The sequence below is a fragment of the Artibeus jamaicensis genome, unplaced genomic scaffold (genome assembly GCF_021234435.1).
Source record: "Artibeus jamaicensis isolate MK-2021 breed Jamaican fruit bat unplaced genomic scaffold, CSHL_Jam_final scaffold_537, whole genome shotgun sequence".
NCBI lineage: Eukaryota > Metazoa > Chordata > Mammalia > Chiroptera > Phyllostomidae > Artibeus > Artibeus jamaicensis.
The window spans coordinates 12855416-12879427 of NW_026522047.1; the positions used below are offsets into that span (position 1 = coordinate 12855416).

The following is a 24012-nucleotide window of genomic DNA, read 5'->3' on the forward strand; positions in this document are numbered from 1 at the left end:
TACAAATGAGCTAATGACATGGCATTTGATAACACTAATAAAAACTAAATGGTCTATCATTAAATAAGTGTCTACTATAATCAAGGTATTGTCACACACATCCATTTATATATTATTTCCAATTCTCACAGAAACCCTGCAAAATAAGCAGTAGGAAACCCACTTAACAGTTGAGTAAAGGAATATACATTTTTTGCAAGTTCCTACAAAACTCATTCTCTCTTCCTCTGTCTCCCCCTGCACCCCACCCTCTGGGGGGCAGCATAAAATAATAAATGAATGGCGCAACCCCAATCAGATTCTCAGAAATGTATAAGGCTTGAAGGGGATCTATTGGAGAAAGCACCTCTCTGCATAGGCAAATCCCTCAGTGTATATTTCTAGACTCTTGAGGAAGACAAACACACAGTAAAAGGCTAGTGTGGCCCTCCTGTACGGCAGAGGGCTGCACACCGTTTCACACCTTCTGTAGGTGTATGTGATCAAATAGTGAGGAGAGTCCAGGATTTACCATCGTACGCATCACTGACTAACCCTAAGAAGTACAGTAACATCTAGATTCTTCCCCGCACGCTCTGCCTATAGAAGACCCTGTACCGAAGGCGACCCGACTGGATTAGGTCCTGCAGCTTGGATCTAACCCTAGATCTTCAGACCAAATAATTCAGTTCCCAAGCACTGGGGTGCCAGTCTGGCAGCTCTCTTCCTCCAAGTGTCCAATCTAACTCCTTCCCATTTCCAAAATAACTCAAAAAACTTTAGTCCTATCTAATCTCCCAGTCCTCATGAGGTCTAGAAATCAGCCACAGAATCCCTTCTGTGTGTCTATGTGTGTGATTCTTTTTCCTCCTGGGACAGATGTCCTGCCTAATTTTCTATTCCTTGGCCACGCTCCCAAAATAACATCCTCTGCTCTCAAAGCAGGTACTTGTGTGTTCTCTACAAGGACTATAGCTCACACTCGAGTGGGAAGGAAACTCAGAATTTGGTATTCCACTGGATCTTTTTTGTAGCGGAGAAATCAGAGGCAGTGAGGGGATTGCGGATGTAGCTAAGGTCACAAAGTTGAGTATTTCCAGAAGCAGGACTAGAATGTGGTCACTTGTTCAGAGCTCTTTTCACAACACCAGCGGGGGTCTCACTGCACCTGGCAGAGCCAGCTGCCTCCCAGGCAGCAGTTGTCCTGCAAGAGACGACTCTTGTCCTGCACTGGTACGGCTCTTCCCCTCTCGTCCTTCACCTACCCTTCCCCTAGAATACAAAATGTTTCAAAGCCAGCTCTTTAAAGCATCTTGTTTGAAATACTTCTACACTCTGACTTACAATTTCTATCTGATCTTAAAATCTAACTGGGTGTTTATCTGACTAGTACCTGACCCCAACGGCATAGACCTGTGGTGTGGTACATGCTTCCACATATTGGTTCCTAGTTATTCGCAAGCCTAAAAGTAGAACCATAATGTTCTAGAACTGGAAGCAAACTTAGACAATGGTCTGCTGCATTTTTTCAACCAGCATATCTAAAGAATTGTGGCTAAATAATAATCCCTTTTATTTATACTTTGAGAATTCCAGTGCCTAACCAAATTCCCTTTTGTTGACACTTTCTCCTAAAATGAACTCTCTTCTCATTTAATTTGATATAATTTGCTCTTTCCATTGGCATGGAGGATAATAAATGATAGCGTCCTTTTCATCAAAAACAAGGCAAGTTTACATTTTTTAAGGGGGCGTGTGAACACCATGTTCAGTCACGCCTCTTCTCTGAGCACTGCAGTGCACACCTGTGGGTGGGCTGGGACAGTGTGGTCTATTTGCCAGAACTCTCTGCCACATGATTTGTCCCTCGTTTGATTCTAGCGATGGCTCAACTTTAGAAGGCAATGAACTTCTCAATGACATTTGCTGTCATTAAAAATAAACATATAGCCCTGGCTGATGTGGCTCAGTGAATTGAGTGCCAGCCTGCAAACCAAAAGGTCGCCGGTTTGATTCCCAGTCAGGGTACATGCCTGAGTTGCAGGCCACGTCCCTAGTGGCGGGGGAGTGGGAGAGGCAACCATGCATTGATGTTTCTCTTCCTTTCCTCCGCCTTCCTTTCCTTTCTCTCTAAAAATAAATAAAATCTTTTTAAAAATCAACATATAAAAGATTGAAATGTAACTTTTTAGACTATAATTCTCTTTACTGTGTATGTGTAACAAAAAAAAATCCACTGAACCTGACATCACATTCAGCTTCCTTGATCATTGCTTCATAGACACTAAACACTTGCAACATACCCTCCCCACACCCATCCCCATTGGCCAATAGGTTAGGTCCAAAACTCTTGTAAAGGAGATGAAGGACCAATGTATTCCAATATCCACACCTTAGTGCCATCCTGTCTTCTACTCTTCACAGTCCTTTGCTTTAGCTGCAGCAGTCTATGCACCATTCCCTGGAGCCACCCAACAGTCCACGGCTTCATGTGCACGCTTCCCTGTCTGAGATGCCTTCACTTCTCTGTTCTACACTTCCAAGGTCTACTCTTCTTCCAACTTCCTCTTCTCTAGCAAAGTTACTTCCTTAATCAGCCATTACACCACCTTGCACACCCATGGATCACTTCTGCTTTGCCTCCCAAAGAGACCAACCAGCAAGTTGGAGAGAGTACGAGCTTTGGAGCCAGACAGATAGTCCATGCATCACGCCAAACACGGAGTTTAATCCTAGTGTTCTCATGGACTAACTACAAAGCCATGAACGTTATTCATTCCTACAAACTTCAACTTTCTCAACTAAAGAATGAAAATAATACATCATATTATTAAAAATAACCTGGCATGCTATCCCGTAACCCATCTAGTAGTCAGATTGGAAAGTATTGCTTATAGTTTTAATACAGACTATGCATTTTTGATTTAGCAAAAATTCATAAGAACCACGATTTTTATGGTTGTAATCCGTGATTTTATCAGCAGGCATTTTTTGATCCTGGGAGGCTGCCCACCATGTAAAGCTTTTTGTAGGCATCTTGCGTCTCACTTTCTCCAAATGTCTGTCCTCTTGGCCTTTCCTGATGCCATTTCTCCTTCCTCCCTGACAGTCTATTGTCACGGTCACTCTCAGGGATAGACAGCAAAGGATATGACAATGTCTCTAAATTTTAAACTGTTACAGTTTGGGGGGTAAATTAACAACTTGTGTTCTCCTATTTTGTATCAACTCAGTAGGCTCTTTTTTAGAAATAAAAATCACAATTTAAATACATGACACCAACCACTCAGATCAAGACCTTGTTTGTCAGAGTTCATAAAGAAGTTTCTTGGTAAGATAGTGAATCTAGAAATAGACAACTGCATCACAAATAGAAATAGTCTGTCCATTATACCGGCACCATCAGCCAACAGTGTGGGGATGAAAGCTTGGGGTGTGAGCACATAAATACTTGGTACAGAAGGAAAAAAATCTGCCAAGAATTCATTATGATTATGATGCATGAGCATACTACCACCTGAGAGAGGTTAGAGATAAATAAAAAGCAGTTTTCATCATCTTCTGAACATTTAACTACCAATAATCAAAAATTTGCTGATGATGCAGAATGACTTTTCAAGCTGATTTATAGGTCCTGTGTGTAAAAAAGGCTCCCACGCTCATAAAACAATTATACTAATCCTCTAATTTTTTCCAAAGCTTATGAAACATTCCTGTCCTTGAGGATATACATTTTGGTTGCAGATAGTGCTTTTACATCACTTGTCGAGTCATTAACATTTTGAATTTCACATATTTTATCCTCATAATCTCAAGAGAATTATCGTATAGGGATTCTTACACTCTATTTAAAAGATCCAGAAGCAATTTAGAGGTCTATCCAAGGTCAAAGAGCTAGTTAAAAGGAGACAGGATTCAAATTTTGATTTCCTGAACCAGTGCTATTTTCAAAGACTCAGAAAGTAAATGTTTTTACAGTTCATAAAAGGAACGGAAATTCTTCTTTTCTGGAAGGTCTCGACTTCACTTGGTTCACTTTAGATGTTTACATTAGTAATACAGTTTTAGCGCTTATCTAAATAAGCTGAAGAGTTGCTCATTTTCCTGAATAGATTAATAAACCTAATCATTGTTTTAATATGACTAGAACAAAACTACTAAATTTTTTCAGTGCATGGCAGTGAAAATATAATGGGCTGGATACATCTTGTCTCTGCCTATAAAATACAACATGGGATATTATTTCATTTTTGCGAGAATCTTAAGGCAACACCGATCTCACTGAATGCCAAGCGGCAGGCCACAGACCAGAGATTAGTGGTCAAAGAAGTTTTTCTCCAAGCAAGAAATAATTTACGAGTCATCTATTGGGTACAACCATTAACTTATAAATCCAGGCAAAGAGAAGGATGGCTGATTTGCATAAATGAGAATATGCATGAGGGGAGTTACTAGAAGTATAAACTCAAAAGCAGGAGACCTACTAATGGCTGATATTACTTCTGATTGTAGAAGGTATGCCCTTGCAGATAAGAGGATGCTAACTCTGCCCTGACTAGTGTGGCTCAGTGGATTGAGCACCAGACTGCAAAACAAAGGGTCGCCGGCTCAGTTCCCAGTTGGGGGACATGCCTGGGTTGTGGTCCCCAGTGGGGGCTGCATGAGAGACAACCGACCCATTGATGTTTCTCTCCCTCTCTCTTTCTTCCTCCCTTCCCCCCTCTCTAAAAATAAATGAATAAAATCTTAAAAAAAAAAAAAAAGAGGATGCGAACTCTATCATCTCTGGCATGCATCACTTGCTCTCTCACTTGCGTTGTCCCCATTACAGTCATGACATTTGGCCCACCCTACTCATGACACCCAGCTTAAAATTTCCCCAAGCCTGAAATGGTCACAGAGACAAGTAGGTTGCTCATCAACACGTGTAAGTGAAAACACTGGTCACCTAGTTCAAGGAAGTCACAGTCAGTCTCTCCCTTTATTTTGCACGGATTCTATCCATTCAAAGATGTTATAGAGGAGATCCATGCATGTGGTGAGAAACTACATTAGATGGCATCCAAGGTCCCCTCTCATTCTGAAGTATGTTGAGTACTTCATGGGTAATGAAAGGGAGCAGGAACACAGGGTAAAATTAAATCACTCACTCTCATCACTCCTAAAGCATGAGTCCATGAGTCTATACTCAGAATATAAACTTCAATGATATTAAAATTAAAACTGAGAAACAACTAATATGAAAGGATGTAGAACAGTTAGAAGAACTGACCTTCAAATTTTTATCTCAAAATGGGGTTAGAATCCTTAAAATTAAAAAAAAAGAATAAGAATCTAAATGGCTTTCACAAAGCACTTGAAGGATTAATACGTGTCTTCTTTGATTATAGCCTGATAAAATATTATAATAAAACCCTATAATTTCTGCACCACTTATCTGACACGTTAGCCTTCTTTGAACAAACTGTTTGAGCCAAATGTATTTTTTATGCATATGTGAAGCTGAGAAATGCAAGAATTTTGATCCCAGGGTACATCAACCACATGCTCCATTAGTGAGAAATTTTTAGACTGAGCAAAGGCAAGGGTGAGTGGCGAGATGACCTTGTTCTCTGAATGGACAGCCATCTATTCTCTGGGACAAGTGGCCAAACGCTGGCCTTTAGCCTGCCTCAGTGGCTCAACCAGTATAATTATACTCCTATCATGAAACACATTTAAAAATGAATTTGCAAAACTTTTTATGTATGTTTCCACAAACAAATGCACCAAATACAATCAGTTGGACTCAGGTATCAATCATTCTAACAACTGAAGAGAAGCACAGTCATGTATTAAGTAATTCTAACAATGCCTTATTGTCCACAATAAAAAAGATGCCCCATTTTGCCAAACAAATCTTTGTAAACTTGGGTACAAGTTTAATTTAAAAAATCAACCTCATTAGGAGACAACATTTTCAAGAGGTTCATTTGGCAATTCATTTACACATTAATTTTACTTAATAATCTAGATTTTTCTGTATACATTTATTTACAGTGAGGCAATGTTCTGTGACAATTACTTTGCATACCCTAAAAACATACAGTATTTATTTGTAAAAGGAACTTAGGAAGTTTCCTTATACTGTAGATAATATTAATTTCTGATTAAAAAATCACAAGATATCATGTTGCTATAATTTGCACATATATAGTTGAGACCTTCTATGCTGTTTTGTAGAAACTGCTAAGTTAGAAAGCTACAAAACATAAAGAGGAAGACTTGTCTCATTAACAAACTGCAACCTTAAAATGCCAAAATGCAAGTTTAAAGACTTCAAACCAGCCGTTGATGGTTCTGTCATTCATCATTAATACAGCACATTTGGGCAAGATCTTTAAATTGTGTTGTTTTGCTATGTTTTTGATCAGGTGAACAGTTGTCTGTGTCCTACAAGCAATAAGCCTTCCAAAAATATAATGTTATTAATAAACACCTTGACTCTAGCTAGCTTCACATATGTCAATAAGGGTTAAAAACACACATACTAAGTATTTACGCAACATCTGAACTGAATGAGAAATGTGACTGTGGACCATTTATGAACAGTCTGGTCCAGTCTGGTCCTTCGCACTGCCTTCAAGGTCTTGGGGCCCTTTCCCCAGTCCAAGTTTCTCTTCTTTCAAATTATCATTGGTACAAGGTGTGATGACTTTCAGGCATCAATTAATATAAATTGGCAGCAGGCACAGTATTAATTAAACATGACACTCCGATTATTTAAACCTCCTATTAAAGTTGATTATTCAGAGCATGTTGATAGCCTGCTCTTCAAAAATGACTGATGATATCAAGCTTTACTGACTTCCAGCAAGTCTACTATTTCCAACTCTTTAGAACAGAAGGAATAAATGAAGTGAGAAGAACACTGAAATAAGTCTAACAGGCAAACAGACTAATCTCAGCCTCCCAAGGTCAAAGTCAAGCAATTCGTTTCTTGGCTTTCATCAACACAAGACATGATTTATCAATCTGAGAGCAGGATTACAAACATTATACATCTCAATGATATGTTCTTTGCACTGTGTAACTTTTTGAACAATGATAGATTGCAGTCGCCATAAAAGTAATCTCATAGGCAAAACCTATTAGACTTGCAAATAAAAACATTTAGATATTTAAAAGCAAATATACCCCTTAGCAATCATTACTACACACACTTCACTGGGGAGAGGGGGAATGCCATTTTAAAATTCAGGTATTCCTTAGGATTCTAACACCATGTGATCCAAGCTTTGGATTTTCATGCTCCACAAAATACTCTTCCTACTTAATATATTCATTTGTGGAGCCAGTCACCATGCTATAGAGAATTAGGAAATGCAATACTTTTCTATTATCACAACATTTCAATGATAATTACTGTGTTTTCACATAAAATATTAAATGCATCTCACAGTATTGCTACACTCATATATCCAAACTGCTCTTAGAGAAGAAAACACTGGAAGGAAGATCATGGGAACATTTTTTAATATTATAAATGGAAACAGAGTAGAATTTTTGCCTTGAATTTTGAGATTAGTGCTTTACAAGCTTTTAAGAGTAGGTGAGACTTAACAGAAGAAAGAAGTCACAAACCAGTATATTTTGATTCTATTAATCTCCCAGTTTCTCTCTCACTTGCTGTAACATTTACAGAACTTCTCCATAAGTCATGCTTGCAGCAGAAGTTCAGAAATTATTCCATCGAGTAATGTTAGGTAATCTGAAAGGTTTGCACCGAAATTAAATTATATATAAAGAGTTGCCAATTGTAATTTTGAAACCCTATTCTACATGCTATGTATTTTATATCGCACTTCCACTGATCAAAATTAATGAGTGCTTTTTCTATTCAATCACAGCTTTAGGAAAAAATGGATTGCCTCGGGGAGGAGGATACTAACGGGTGTTGTACCTGCAGCTGATGATTCATTTCACCAGCTGCCAGGAAGCTGCACATCGCCGCGCACCTGAACACTTGCACCCGTGACGGATCGGGAAACACATTCATCTTGGCACGTCACACAAGAGATGAAATTATGATCATTCTCCCTTGTAACGAAAGGTATTTTGGAGCTCTGTCTACCTACAGAATAGTACAAATTACACACCTGGCCTAGGTCCACATAATTTTACCATCTGTTCTCTATATTCAACCATAAATATTTCCCAAAGCATTCTTTGCATTTAAAAAAAATAAGATTTATTTTTGAAAGACCTGCACTGATTGTCAACGTTGCAGAGCATTGTTATTTTTAAAATTAATACATTGCATAAATTGCTCAAAATCCTGAATTTCTTTGGTTGATAAATACATTGGTACAGATTTAATCATTAGCTTCCACCGAGGGGATTTTGTGGATTTCTCGTATTCTGATTTTGAGAAAATAAATGTGTTGGGTAAGTCTTACACAAAATCTCCCATGCAAAAGAACTAACTATTTGAATATGTAGTATGAAAAAAGAAAGGTATCAGATGTGTCTTTTTTCAACTTAAGTTTTAACAGTTACTCATTATCTTGACCTAAAATCCAGATATTCTTATTTAATCTCTCCTGAGAAGTGCCTTAGTTTAAGACCTTGAAATATGATATCAAATTAAAAGTATTCTAGAAATATTTAATGAAGTTTGTAGATAATCATGATTTCCAGCAAATGAAAATATATCACCCAACATAACCAGTGATAATGATCTCAGTCTACATCAGTGTCAATAGTTACTTTTAAATTATTATAAAACTCCTATATCTTGTTTCTCCTTTAAAATACAAGTTTATTTTCTCTCTATATAGAAATCCAATGAAATCTGTGCACAAACATAGGAAAGATCGTAAAATGCATATTCAAATTTAGTACCAAAAGTTTAGAAGCTTCAACATGGGCTAAAATAATTTCCCGTATCTCTTTCAAAGAATTGCTTAGGAATTGAAGTATAGAAAACACTCTTATATGAGTAACATTTACATTGTTCCCAAAATAAGGATATAATAATAGTAACCATGAGCAGAGAATAAAAAACTGGCAGACACTAATCTAAGTACTTTATACATATTAACTCATTTCTTCAACTCAGTGAAGTAGGTGCTATTATTCTCACATTTTGGAGATGAGAGAAAATTTTTGCAATAAAAAATTGAATTAATACATCATTGTTCTTTGGTATTTGTATCTATTGAAACATTGGTATTATGAATGTGGGAAACTAAGGTTCTGTTAAGTCCATGTTAAATTGTATATAAATTTAAAATAATAGGTTGCCTAAAATACAACTTTATTCTTTTATACCTCTAGGTTATAAGTTTATTATTGAATATAGAATATACAATAAAGTTATTGATATCTAATTCATGATAAAATCAAATAAATGTTACCCACTGAAGAGAATGACAACGATGATAATTATTAAGTTGACTAGCCCACACTCAGTTCTCTGTTAAATCTCTTTTTCAACTCTATAACCTTACATTTATTCCTCATAAACATTTCAGAGCAAATATGGCTACTTACTTTTCAGGATTTTCTACTTCCTCAGTAACAAAGTTGAGATAAAACCTAAAGAGACATAAATAAGTTATAATCATTCATATATTTTATGATCATATTTCAAAGTTTCAAATTTTAAATATTTAAAATCAACCTGAGAATTATGAAAACTTTATAAATGCTTAGAGTAAGATGAAAATTTTCTACAACCAAATGCTCCCACAAATCATTTTCCTACTAAACCATAATAATGGAGTTACTTTTTAATTTTACATTTTTATAGAACTACAACAAACTAATAACGAATTACATAACCCTCAATGTCTGATGAAGAATTTTTATACATTTATACACCTGTGTCACCAACAGCAAGACCAAGAGATAGAACACGCCCGTCCCCAGGGACGGCCCCCGTCACTGCCCGCGTCCCCTGGTCTCCTGCAAAGGCCGCCACTCTCCTTCATCGCCATGGACTAAATGTTTCATTACAATAGACTGATATTGCTTGTGTAACTATTACATTATGTTCATTCTTTTGTGTCTGGCTCTTTTGATGGCCTTTGTGTTTGTGAGTTTCATCCATGCGGTTCATTATTTTCCATTGTTGCTTTTCAACCCACAAATGTAACACTGTATGGTCTATGTTGAGGCCCATTTGTATTTGATCTAATTCATGGTGACTCTGAATATAGGTCCTATAAATATGCTTCTACATGTCCTTCTGGGCACCATGCACTCATTTCTCTTGGTTATGTGCTCAGAATATGATCTCTGGGTCATAGGGTAGATGAATCTCATCCACTAACTATTTTCTACCATTCTTTGCACACCCCCATTCAACCCAAGGAAAAGATGAGACTATCGTGTCAGTCACCAAGAAAACGAAAGTGTAAAACCCACGGTCTCTGTCCTCAGGGAGCACATGGTTTATAGAGTGGTCCACAAGACAGCGTGACACACCTAGGAGACAATGCCGCAGCACACGCAGGGCACCATGGGAGACGGGTGATGTCTCCCCGAGAGTGGCAGGCCAGGGAGGGTGTCCTAGAGGAGGCATTGGCTGAGCCCTCAAAGCTGCTTAACATTTACCCTGGCGAATTGGTGTCAGCACGTCCCAGACTGAGCAGAGCACATGAGCACGGCTGTGGCGAGGCGCCGTGCGCAGGGCTATGAGTAACACCTGAGCACTCTAAACTGCGGCCCAGCGAGTGAGAACAGAATCTCAGTCCACACGACCTCTGGCTTCTGAGAGTCCAGATTCCAGTAGTGGTGACAAGCCCATCAAAACTTGTAGGGCAATAGAAGTATGACAATAGCATCACTCAGTTTTAGGGAACCAGCTTTCTAGATATAAACAGAGGGCAGGTAGGAACAGAAAATGGGATGAAAGATAAATTCTCAGTTCGTACTTCTCCCTTTCAATTCACTATTTTCCAGTGTGCATCCTATCAGGTCACAAGGCTCTGCGGTTGCTGCTTTTCTTCCTTGTATATTTAGGCAGCTAATTTTAGGCACACTGTGAGTCATTACACCATTGGTTGATAACTGAGAGAAGAACTTTCTGAGTATTTCCCAAGTCCTGAACACTTTTCTGGGTCTATTACCTGACAAGAAGCATTCTGGGCACACAACATTACACTTTCAAGTTCTATAGGACTGCAGACACTAACCCTAAAGTTATGTCCTAGAGAAATTCAGGGTCCTTTTCTTCACTTTGTGACCTACTTTTGCTATTTGGGAATGTCTACTGCATCTTCGACTTCTTCTTCCAACCTAAAGGAACTGCTGGGCACCCCTCGAAGCACTGTAGCTCTCTCTCAGGGTTCCAGGAAGAAGGACTGAGGTGGACGCCATACTCAAATATACCTGCTTAGATCGCTGGATAGTGAGGGCAGGAAAACTAAGGACTCACAATGGCAAAGCCTAAACATATCAAGACCAAGGCCTTTCTACTTCTTTATTTCATAGGCTTGGGAAATTTCCACAAAATAAAAAAAATGACATTTTCAATAGACTTCTGTTTTCTTAGTGTTCCATAGATGGTAAAATACCAATTACATAGGTTCACAAATGGGTCTGTAAGTCCGAATTCTCCACAGTCTAAAACCAAATGGCTACAATGTTATCCCATGAGCCTTCAATACACTTAAGCTTTCTTGTGACTTAAAACAACAATGAGAAAACCTGTCATATTCCATCTCTGTAAAAAAACCTCATCTGAATTAACAAGTAGGTAGTTGATGTTCATGGTTGTTCCAAAAAGACACAAGGCTCAAAATGGAGTTGCTTATGCTAAGCCTCATGTCCCCAAACCAAGACTTAATGAAGGTTTCAGCTCTCCCAGAAATGGAATCTGAAACCACGCAATCAGGATCATCTGACAAGAACTACTTGGGTCACCCGCCTGACGGACAGAAAAGTAAACCTGCAATCACTAATCTGCTTTTAATCCAGTATAACTTCCTGTTTCCACTTTCTTCAGCCTATGAAAATCTTTCAGTATGATAACTTCCTGTTTCCACTTTCTTCAGCCTATGAAAATCTTTCATTCTATACCTCTCCTCAGAGCTCCTTTCTATCTACAAGCCGGGATGCTGCCCAACTGGAACTGATATTTTGCTCAAATACACTCTTAAATGGTTATGTTTATCAATTTATCTTTTAACAAGGCTAAAGTATCAAATATTTTAAAGATGTATTGTAAGTAGAAATGTAAATCGCTGAAAAAACAGTAGTTATAAAATTTATTTTAAAAATTAGTAGCTAAAAATATTTTCCTTTTTTTTTTTCAGGTGGGGGTAGTGAGTTTATATTTTCTAATGACCAGAGTGTAGGTTTCTAAAAATCAAGGTTGTAGTTATATCAGGAACGCAAGCCGAAATCAATACTTATATCTAGAACGTGCACTCTGAGGGACTGGATGTGTTTGTTTTAAGCCTGAGGCAATGGGAAGTACCCAAAGAAAATGCAAAAAGCAAAACAAACAAACAAAAAAAGGCACACAAACCTAAAAATATTTCCTGGCTTCTCATGTCAAAAATAAGCAGTTCCTTCTTAACACTTGCTTTAGAAGCATATTTTCCAACAATGTTAAGCAAGAAAGGACATATTTATGAAAAAAAAAAAGAACACAATTCAAATATTTGCCATAGCTCCAGAGAATAGAGAAAAGGAAAAGGCTTGGGGCAGGTGGGGGGGAGAAGGGGAAAGCTTCTTATTTTGTTCCAAACACTCGCACCCGGTGGGAAATACACCTTTATGCTCCCCTCGCCTCCAGCAATGAATTCAGAGCATTCTCTCTGCTTCCCAGCTCCTCTGGGTCTCCTGAGAATGTGCACAAGACCTACTGTTCAGCTTTTCCACGGTTGTATATACAAGGCGCTGACGATGCATCCCAGTACCCAACTGTGTGAATTATTTTAAACAGAAGCGTATTCTTAGATTAGATTTGACACAATGGTACAAAATAATCCCAGCAGGTGCCTTAGAAAGACCAAATCCACTGAGGATGGAATTTAAAAGGGAGAAAAAAGACACTAAAGCCTATTTTCTATCACACAGTTTTGTTTTGTTTTTTAAATTCCCAACCACCAATATTCAGCTTTGGCTCAGGTATGGGGCTGAAATTGGTGGTGCTCCCCTGGGCCACAGAGGGAACAGGCAGATTTCTCTGCATACAGACATTGGCAAGAATATAAAACTTGTTCTGACCCTACTCTGTGACCTGGTGGGTTAATGATTCCTTTCTCCCAATCATGTTTCTGGGAAGGGGTTTTTATCATTCTAAAAAGGTTCTGCACTCCTCACAGCCAAAATCTCACTGTATTCACATCCAGGGTTTGGCAGAGCCTTGGTCCTATGCAACCCTGAGGGAGGTGACTGGGAGGGGGTTGCAGGGGCTGAGTGAGACCGCTGGGACAGCCAGGGTCCCGAGGCTTCGACTGGCACCCGCGGTGGTTCGGGACTGATGGCAGTGGCTACTCTGGCCTGCTTCCACGCCTTCCGCGGTTTTCTCTTCATCGGGCACTGCCAGGGTGGCAGCAGAGATACCACAGGCTCATTTACACTGCCCCAGTCTCCTGAATTCATCATGAAAGTCACAGAGAGGTCAGAGAGGCAGGACTGCACTTAGAAAGTGACTGAGCCCCTCTCTCCCTGTGAGCTCTTTTAGTCTCTCCCTCTTGCTCCAATTACATCCCGATAGGAACTTTCCCTCAGGAACTCCAAGCCGACGGACCACCTCTTCCAAACACAGCTTCATTTTTCTAAGACCGATGACCATGGATTAGCAACCAGGCCATTTCTACCCATCCACGGAAGCGGTGCTGAGGTAGCTCAGCAGCCTGGTATCAAAACATAGCTACCTGCCTGTCTCCTACACAGGCCCCTTGTGTCAGCTAACACCTCGCTCAGAATCCTGGCCTTAACTTTCAGGATTATGATCGAACCCTAAGAATATAAGAAGACTAACAGTTTCCTGTTCTGTAAAATAGGGAGTCAACATGGGATTCTATGAGTAAGTGTGTAAATAAAAGTTCATATAAACCCCATTTACCCTATAAAGAGCATCGAGATAAATTTTGGGGACCAGCATGGAGCTACTCCGTTCCCCCAAACCAAGACAACTCTGGGCTCTATGTTATTTCCTTGCTGCCTATTCATTTTCTATTTCCTCTTTTCCTTGTTTCTCATCCTTTCTTCAATAAAAATTTCTTGCCTTCTGCCCCAGTGGGCAGTCCTGTGGGCCCGTGAGAACTGCCCACTTCATGAAATGTTGACTCAAGGTTGTTTGTCTCACCCACATTCTCTTTTTAAATCAGTTTAACAAGACTAACATTTTGAGTTCAATATCGACAAGACTAAACAGTAAGGTAATAAGATAATTCGCAGTGGAAAGAGCCTTTATCCATAAAGAAATCTATCAGTCCGCAACAGCCTACAAGAGTGGGGACTTGCTCCACATAAAGCAGGCGACCGGAATATCCAGGAGCTGGCACTGCGAGGAGAGACACAGCAGACTGCTTTAATATTCCGTGGGAACAGAGGCATGGCGCTCAAAAGCACAAGAAAGTTCTTTCAGTAGAATTAAGCAAGTCTCCCTGGTGACAATCTCCACAGTCCACACTCCCGATTGAATATTGCCCGGCTCCCACCCTTGGCTCGAGCCGAAAGCTTCTGCCCCCTCCCCACTTCACTCCGGTCTCTCCCGGGGACCTTCCCGGCAGCTGGCAGATGCCCCAGGGCTCCAGAGTCGCAATCCAGGCTGAACAGTCACAGAGGGGCTGATTCTGCTGCGAACCCTGTGATCACAACTCCGTTCTCTTCTCTGCCCAGCAACACACTGTGCTTTGGGCAAAAACTTTTAAAAGGCTTCAAAATACTGAGGGATTCGAGACTAATGCTTACACACAATGGCTAGGAAATAATCAGGGATGTACAAATATTTCATGTTGGACTCCTTAGAGCTACAATTTGCTAACAACCTTCAGCAATTTTGATATTTAAATAATACTTTTACACCTAACAGGCTGTCCAGCTAAAGTTGCGTCAACTAAATCTTAACTAGACCGGTGACTTTCAACCAGTGAGCCCCAAGAATTGTTAAAACATTCACTACCTGCCTAGGTAGTCACGGGCACTGACATTGATTTCCCTTTGATTGTCAAGTAAAAATATGACAACACCCAACACAATAGTTATCCAGTGGGAACAATTCAAAATTATATCTGTTTTTGGTCAGACCGGCAAAAAATATGTATTTGGCTGTGCCTCAGAATTTTGGTAATTAGTTTATGTGTGTCGTGAAATGAAAAAGATTGAAAATCACTGTACTAGAGCAATAAAATTCAATTAGGAAAATCCCACTCTTCCCACAATTATTCTTAGTTAAATTTCCCAACAAAGCAAGGCGTAAATACCAAGTTCAATGCTCCAACCAGAATGGTATCACAGTTGGACTCGCCTCAAAGGTCCCCATGGTGTCGAGATTGTAACAAACTTTGCTGTGTGTATTTTGTTTTCCAACACTGAGTACACTTCGAGGAATCTGTAAGGTTCTTTGAAATGTAACAAATTATCTAGCACGACTGATTTCACTCTCTTTGTTTCTCCCTTCCTGCCTTTAAGAGCACCATTTTACCTCCTGGGAACATCTTATTTTCGTACCTGAATTCTTTCTTTCTCGTGGAAAGGTGGAGAACAATCAATCAATCCCTATGTGCAAACACCCTTGAATCTTCAGCCAAAAGGCCTTTTGACAAGCAAAGTAGCAATCTTTAATATCTCATGACACTATTATGTCCTTACTGATGCACACTTAGAAGTGATTTTTATTGGTTCTTAAGACCCAGCATTTGTTTTTTTTATAACATTGGGCTAAATCCAGTGCTCGCCTCGACTGGAAACCTCAGTCACGTTTGCACCGTTACCTGCACAGGACCTGGCCAGGTAGGGTGAGCCACGGCATCTTTTTCACTTGGAGTAACGGAAATCGCACTGGGCTACAACTATTCACATTTGCCTAGCACTTTGCCTGGCCGTGAATGAACGTACTCAGAGTTAATGGACTGGACTAAGGGATACCAACTTACCAGCCAGCATAGGCGTACATTCCATAGTAAAACGCCAGTGGCAGGCCCATAATACTCGCATCTCTTCCTGAAAAGGCATCTTTAAAGTGCTGTGTTTGCCCTGCAATGAGAAGACAAAAGATTTGGAGGGTTTTCAAAGAACTGGCTATTATTCCTTCTTCAACCACAAGCACAGGGAAGGGGCAAGACAGGGTGGGAGGGGTGGCTATAAGCTACTGTTTCAGGTCCAGATTTCACACCCTCTGTCCATTGCCATTGTTATCTTTTAATACTTGACCTGTTCTAGAGATGGAGTCTCAAAAGGTTATTGGTCACCCCTCACACTACTTCACACTTCTCTTTTAATATAATTACAGCAAAGAGGAAAATGACATTTTAAAAAAATCTTCCTGTTTGAGTGTGCCTCTATTCTTGACAGAGCTCAACCACAAATGAAGACCAAGGATCTTTGGTAACCCTACTCTAATAGGTAGGTGTATGATAGAATTCTCTCAAAAGATAATACTGCAGAATGCTTGGCAAGAAGTATCCATGGGTCTGTGCTTAAGGAGGAGGTGGAGAGAGAGCCCAGAATCGCCCTCTCACATCATTTAACCTTCTGCTTTTCCTCTGTAGTTCATTAGACACCAACAGGAGGGGCTGGAAAACCTTGCACCTACATCTGCTCCACCCCACCCCACCCCCGGCTTCTTTGGTGAAGGAGTTGCACTGGAGTGCAGCCGGGTCCTCTAGTTTGGGTGTTATGACGGACACTATCAGTCTACGGCGGTGTCACCCTAACACAGTAAGGTATGGTAGTTGTGACAGGGACCACAGGCCCTGTACAGTGAAAGTCCGGGAATGCTGTTCTAGAGAATGGCTTGGGCCCCTTCTAGAAACACTGAAAAGGAAATATACTGAATTCTAAAACAGATACATTGTAAACACATTTTGCATTGATGTGTGCCTTGAACACTTTCAATAATCACACTTTTCTTTACTTTATGAATCATGATGGGCCCCTTTCTTGTGTATCTTTTACATCATTACCAGAAAACAAAAATTAAGATTTAATCAGCCAGTATTAGAAACTAAGCATATAAAAGTTTCTCTCCTGAAGAAAACAGCCAACGGGAAAACACCCAAATAGGAACTGGGCCATTACTTTAATGTTGGTCTTCACACAAGTAGATTACAGGCAGTGGCTGATGTGTAAGACCTTCTCCCTTCACTCAAACCTCTGCTGCCGCCTTGGTTGCCCAGCAACAACATCTATGTCAATATGATGTATGTGAGTTTGGAGACCAAAAGTAGCGGCTGTTGAGTTATACGCTAAACGATTTTTCCCTGGAAGTATTAGATTCCCTAATGTAGCTCAATTTTTAAAATTATACAGTGAATTCGGAAATGGCTGTATCACTAAACATCTCTGTGTCCTCATAAAAGGGAACTAAAAATGCTGGAACTCGGAGAAAAACATCTGGTGTGTGGTTTTATGGTGATCTGGGCTCTACTTGACCTAAAGAGGCAATATTTCTAATGGTGCAGTACTGACTAATGAATCAGAGAAACCAAACTTGATAAAGATCAGGTCCCAAAGCAAATATCCTGAAAAGTGCCATTTTGAGATGATTACAAAAGAGAGGCATTTCTGAACTTGAGGGATATTTTGGCTGCATAACAGAGGTCATAGGAAGATGGTCGTGATACTTCAGAAGTTCCACAAATCGTCATCAGTAAATAGAGCATGGAACTATTTTTAGGATCTGAGATCTGATTGGAATAGAAATAAATGCACCATCTATACCAGTAAAAATTATTCTCTTCCTTGAATTTCAAATTAATATGAGAAATACGTGATTGAGTTAGAGATCAAGAAAATCGCCGTTTTATAGTAACAGAGCAAACATACCTGCTAAGAATGCTCTCCAAAATGCTAACGCTAACTTTAAATGTGGGAATACTCTCAAGGCGTTCTCAGATTTGATATATGAGGAAGCCTGGTCCTGGTAAGCATTGACATCCTAAGGTTTAATTAAAACATCATTCTACCTGGCTGGTGTAGCTCAGTGGATTGAGTGCGGGCCTGCAAACCAAACAACTGCAGTTCTATTCCCAGTCAGGGCACATGCCTGGGTTGCAGGCCAGTTCCCAGCAGGGAACACATGAGAGGCAACCATACATTGATGTTTCTCTCCCTCTCTCCTTCCCTTCCCCTCTAAAGATAAATAAATAAAATCTTAAAAAAAAAAAAAAAAAAAGAACATCATTCTAGTGCAAAGTGCAGAAAAAAATCCAAAATACATGCCATGACTTCCACTCTCAAGGAACTTGCGGTACAGTAAGTAATACCTGGGTGGCTTCCTCTCACTTCCCAGACATATGCAAGTAAGCGGTTAAAAACTGACTCCAGGTTTACAGTCCACCAAAGAGATAAAGAAAGAAAATCGCCTTAGTGGTCAACGGTGAGACATCATCGTTTGGAACCTAAACGAGAACTCAAGGAGGGTCAGTGACCCAGAGTTTCTGCCCTTTCCAAAAATGGAGGACAGTCCGCACAGAGGACGAAAGAGTTAGCCCAGGAAAAGAAAGCACTCGCAAAACAGATTATTTTTCCCTACATTCCTCCTGGATCAGATAAAATATGAACAGGCTGGCTCTGTGGAGGCCACGTGAATGAGAAGAGCTGGCTCATGGCTTCTCTTTATTGTGTTTATTCTGCGTTGGCCACAGTGGCTGCGTCTGATGGAAACAGTTGGCCGGGAGAGCGCCGAGATCTCCCGTTGGGCTCGTTAAATGGGCAACAGTAACTCCCTTCCCTCAGCCGGAGGGGGCGGGGTGGGGGGGAATGGCCCTTTCCTCATTCATTCTTGTTTAATGTCACTACCATTTTGCAGAATTTTGGCATTTCCTTTTGTCCTGTGTAATTCTTCTACAACTTTATTAAATTTCTCAAAAACTTCCTTGCTTGGAACTGACAATGCCCATGTAAACATTAAACACTTAACATGCCCAAGTTATGAGTCACCCCTGCATCTCGCTGCCCTATTTATTTCCTGCTCTCATGCCCCTTGCTCATTAATGAATTCACCCGGACTTTATTTCTTTTCCAACAGTTTCCACGGAATCCAGGCTACTGATGTGCAGCCTTCCCGAAAGCCACCCAAATCCTAAATGACATCACCTCCTCAACCATCTCATTTTTCTTTCTGAACAGTCAACTCCATTAAGCAAGTCCTCCCAGAAGATGGTAGAAGTGCGGAGTTTACATGAAAATCATGTCGCAATAAAAACTAAGCCTTCGCAATGACTTTTGTCATATAATATTTGGTTTTCGGGAATGCTACGCCCCTATCTGACTCCTCTCCCAACCAGACTCCATTCTCAGAGTAAAAGGAACAGTAACCATAAAGACTATGGTTATTATAGTAACCAAAAGGCACAGTAACCATAAAGGGAAAGGACAGTTGATCACCTCTCACTATTTTCCAGATATCTTTAATCTTCATTTCGATCAATGAACTATTTTAAAGTTAAAAACAAGAAGACATATGTATCAGTAGTTTAACAACAGGGTTTTGTTTTTTTTTTTTCACTTGGAGTTTTCGCTTCAAACAGTTTAAACCAAGACCGAATTCACTGAGGCCGTATTTTGTTGCCTGGCCCAGTCTCAACGCTCTCATTACCATTTAGCTCCAAATGCCAGCTCATCCTCAGCATAGCGGCATTTCAGACCATCAGACGACAGTATGGAGGCTAAGTTCTACAAGCAGGAACTAATTAAGGGATGCGGCTAGCTCAAGCAAATGCGTGTGCTTCTAGAGACCCAAAGCAGACACGTGCTTTAACAAGCATTTACATTTCGGTCCATACCTTTGATTAGCTGCATGACTCCAGGGACTATAATGATCAGGATCGCTATGAGCTTGCAAAAGGTTAGGAAGATTTGAATCCGGGCACTCCAGCTGACGCTCGTGCTATTGAGGACCATCACTACAGCTGGAAAAAAAACAAACAGATTAAGTAACAAAAGGAGAATCCTCATTGGCATGAAATATATCATGTGTCCCGACCATCCATGAACCGAGTGGTGTTGGTGTGACCTGGAAGCATTTTGGAAATGCAGAGACTCGAGTACCGCCCCAGACTTAAGGAGTACAACGACTCTGCATTTCAACAAGATCTGCAGGTGATTTTATGCACATTCACGTTTCAAAAGAGTTTCGATTAAGGACCTCTAGACAGTGAGAAGTCATCTCTTACTCTTTTCTGACATACGAGTGAACATATATTGCACTGCCTTCATGATTATATAAAATTATCTTCTAAGCAAATCCCAAAGTCCTCACAGCACGCAGTCAAATGGCTGACTGTGACTTCAGCAGGACACAGCAGCTGCTGCCCCCTCCCTCCAGAATTGTAAGTGTGCAGAGTCACCTCCCAGTGAGAGTCACACTCAGTCACACTCAGTAAGATGTCAAGAACTTGGCTGGGACCTTGTGCTTGACTCACAGGACTAGCCTTAGCCAGCACCTTTAGTTTTCCTCTTCACTTTCCAATTAGCATGTCAATGAGTGCCTTTCAGCCTACCCTAAATGAAGAGGCTTCCAAGGCATGTTTTGGGACTTGGGGGAAAAAAAACACTAAGTGATGAGTCTAAAAGAGTGTGCAGGCTAGGATGAACACTGGGTCTGAAGCCAGAATTTCCCTTTCTGAAAGACACTGACTGCAGTTTCCCGAGCATCACTCGGCTACCCACTCTCTGGGGCCAGGCCGTGGACCATGGGAAACTCCAGGACGGAACAAGCAGCATTCTGCTCAGTATTGCTAGTATCCAGCCTCAGGCCTGGCGCAGGAAGGGAGTCAACACAGTTTTGTCGAATGAATGAATGAGCTGGATACTCAGTTAAAAAAAAGCACTACTTCAGCCAAAAAGACATGAAATGACTGGTGATACTTTAAGATGCTGCCCCCTATACTCTGCTGGCATGACTGAGGCCATTCTTGACATCGGATTTCAACTTCAGGCTCTTTACAAAACCTTACGCTTAGTGTTACTCACATCCTTCCCCCCCCCCCCCCCCGCCTAAAAAGCTGCTCCTACAGTTATTGTCTATAAGCTTTATTTTTAAAAGGTATATTCCCCCATCTCCAAGGCTAAAAAATCAAAACAGAATTGTTATATTTCAAGTTGCAAAAGGAAGGTTTTCTTACGCACAGCAATAAGTTGTCGTCATACTTTCCACGGTTTCACATAATCATCAACTCATTTCAGAATTTAAGATTCAGTACAAATGTTGTGAATAACCTAAAGGAAGGCTAACTAAGGTACATCTTTTTAATGGTTTACTATGCGGCCACTTAAAATCATGACGCGGGTAAATACTTACCACATGAAAGAGTGTTCGTGATATAACAGTGACTAGTACAGCAAGTGACAGCAACGGATAGATAGATAGACAGGTAGACACACACAAGACAGAAAGAAAATTTTAAAAATCTAAAAACTATTAACAGAAGGTATCTGTAGATCAGGGGTATCAGACTCATTTTCACCAGGGGCCACATCAGCCTCACAGTTGCCTTCAAAGGGCCGAATGTAATTTAGGACTGTAGAAATGTCACGACTCCTTAACAGTTAAGCGAGAGCTCAGTGCTGCCGCTGGGCGGGGTCAAACAAGGTGGAGGGCAGGGTTTGGCCTGTGGGCCTTGTGCTTGCCACCTGTGCTCCACATGATAGAACACTAAATAATTTTTAAGTTTTCTTATTCACTTTTCAGCATTACTTTTACGATTTTATTTATAATAAACATGCAGCCTTTTAAGTGCAAAAGTATAAAATAAATTTTTTATTTTCCTAAAAATTTGAAGACGGAAAAAAAATAGGGACTCCGTAGATCCCACACAAAGTGAACTAGGGGTTTACTCATGAAGACAAGCTTCAAAGGGGTAACGACGAGAATGACCAGGAGGGAGGGGGCCTGGATAAGCTCCATGGGAGGTTAAGGGGACATTTTTTCCACATTTGAAGCTGCAAACATGAAGAAACAGACAGGCCCATTCTGAATAACGCAGTGCATTATTTTATCAAAGGCAGGATTAAAAGTCAAATTATTTCTTTCTCCCCAGGATAAAGCACTTACATATCGAACAAACTATAGTGCCACCTTACTCTCCTCATGATCATCCAGTGGCTTCTTTTCCTGTCTCTATGCAAAGGACTCGGGATAAATGAGGCATCATATGAAGATTATTTTCTCAGTTAAGGAGATTCAGCATTGGCTGGGAAAAATCAAACTCATGTTCCTACCACCAACGAAAGATCACTGTTTTCTTTTGAATGGAGCTCCTAAAACCAAAACACTCTCTTTCTGAAAGTACTTCACACTAGAACTGTTACATAGGGAGGAAGGGAGAAAAAGGAAGGGAGAAAAAGAAAGGGAAAGAAAAAAAGGAAAAGAAAAAGGAAGGGAGGAGGAGAAAGAGAAAGAGGCATTCTTATTTCTGGAACCGCTAACTATATTTAAGAAGAGGAAAGAGGGTTTGTTACTTTCATAAAGAGTGTGAGTACTTAGCACCTACTGAAAAAGAGAAAAGGTATGCAGGATTTTCTTTCATATTTTGTTAAGTCTTCTTAAAAAAATAGAGGAACAATTCCACTGCTAGGATTATATCCTAAGAATCCTAAAACATCAATATCAAAGAACCTATGCACCACAATGTTCATAGCAGCACAATTTACAATAGCCAAGAGTTGGAAGCAACCTAGGTGCCCATCAGTAAATGAATGGATCAAAAAATTGTGGTACATATACACAATGGAATTCTATGCAGCAGAGAGAAAGAAGGAGCTACTACCCTTTGCAACAACATGGATGGAACTGGAAAGCATTATGCTGAGTCAAATAGGCCAGGTGTTGAAAGACAAATACCATATGATCTCACCTTTAACAGGAAGCTAAACAACAAAACAAACAAGCAAGCAGAAAAAAAAAAAAAACAAAGACACTGAAACAGAGAACAAGGGAACAGCGACCAGAGGGGAGAGGGAAGTTAAGGGGAAAAAGGGGGAGGGATTTGGAGGAACAAATAGGAAGGACACAGGGACGAGAACTAAGGGGGGTGGAAATGGGAGGGAGGTGGGGAGCAAGGGGCAGGGGAGGCTGGGATGGGAGAAATAGACAAAAAAACTGTACTTGAAAAATAACTAAATAAAATTTTTTAAAAAATAGAAGACAAAACAAAAGAAATATCATGAATCGATCATCTCCCCTTGCTTTGCTCTCAGATGCTAAAACAAAAATTCTGGTGAAGACTGATCTCTCTCAAAGGTTTCTCAAGACTCTACTTTATCTGACTAACCAGACGCCGCACTCATTATGTGGCACACGAAATTCCAGCCGAGGTGCATCTCTGAGGCCCCGAGGGGCACAGCTGAACAAGGGACAAAAAGCACGGGGGCAGAGTCCCCACAAAGGTCCTCAGGTGGCTGGAACCGCTGGGGTGTCATCTTCACAGAGAAATTTAAGTCTACGGATGCTGCTTACCCAACAACATTGAGAAGGGTTTTGGGACTCACTAAATGGAAGAGTTCTCTGAGTCTCTAAAACAAATAACATTTACTTTGTTTTTTATACACTATCTACCCATAAAGGAATAATTTAAAAAACCTGAGTAAGCTCTCTAGTCCTAGTGTTACTTTCTTTGACGAACATTGCTAATTTCACACAGGAAGAACTTTTTTAAATCAATCTGGGATGGTGATGATGTTTATGATAATGACAACAACCATATTTTTATTTTGCTGATCTTAAATGTTACCCAAATGAAAATACGGGAGCACAGAGTTTTTGTCACTCATTTATGACGCAGTTGCCTAAGAAATGAAATGCATCCAGGAAAGCCATATGTACAAATCCTGGAGACAAGAAATACACGTCTGAAGGGAGCTGCC

The 24012-nt window shown here is 40.2% G+C and overlaps 1 protein-coding gene across 4 annotated transcripts in view; it reads right to left on the reverse strand.

Moving 5' to 3' along the window:
- SLC7A11 (solute carrier family 7 member 11) overlaps positions 1 to 24012 on the reverse strand; it is a 75428-nt gene that overhangs the window by 37155 nt on the left and 14261 nt on the right. For all 4 annotated transcript variants that reach the window (XM_053658706.1, XM_037126168.2, XM_053658707.1 and 1 more), the window contains exons 4-6: positions 19932 to 20057; positions 16080 to 16179; positions 9514 to 9558 (exon numbers count right to left, since the gene is read on the reverse strand). In XM_053658706.1, the coding sequence (XP_053514681.1) occupies positions 9514 to 9558; positions 16080 to 16179; positions 19932 to 20057 (271 nt within the window). The remainder of the gene's footprint in view (positions 1 to 9513; positions 9559 to 16079; positions 16180 to 19931; positions 20058 to 24012) is intronic.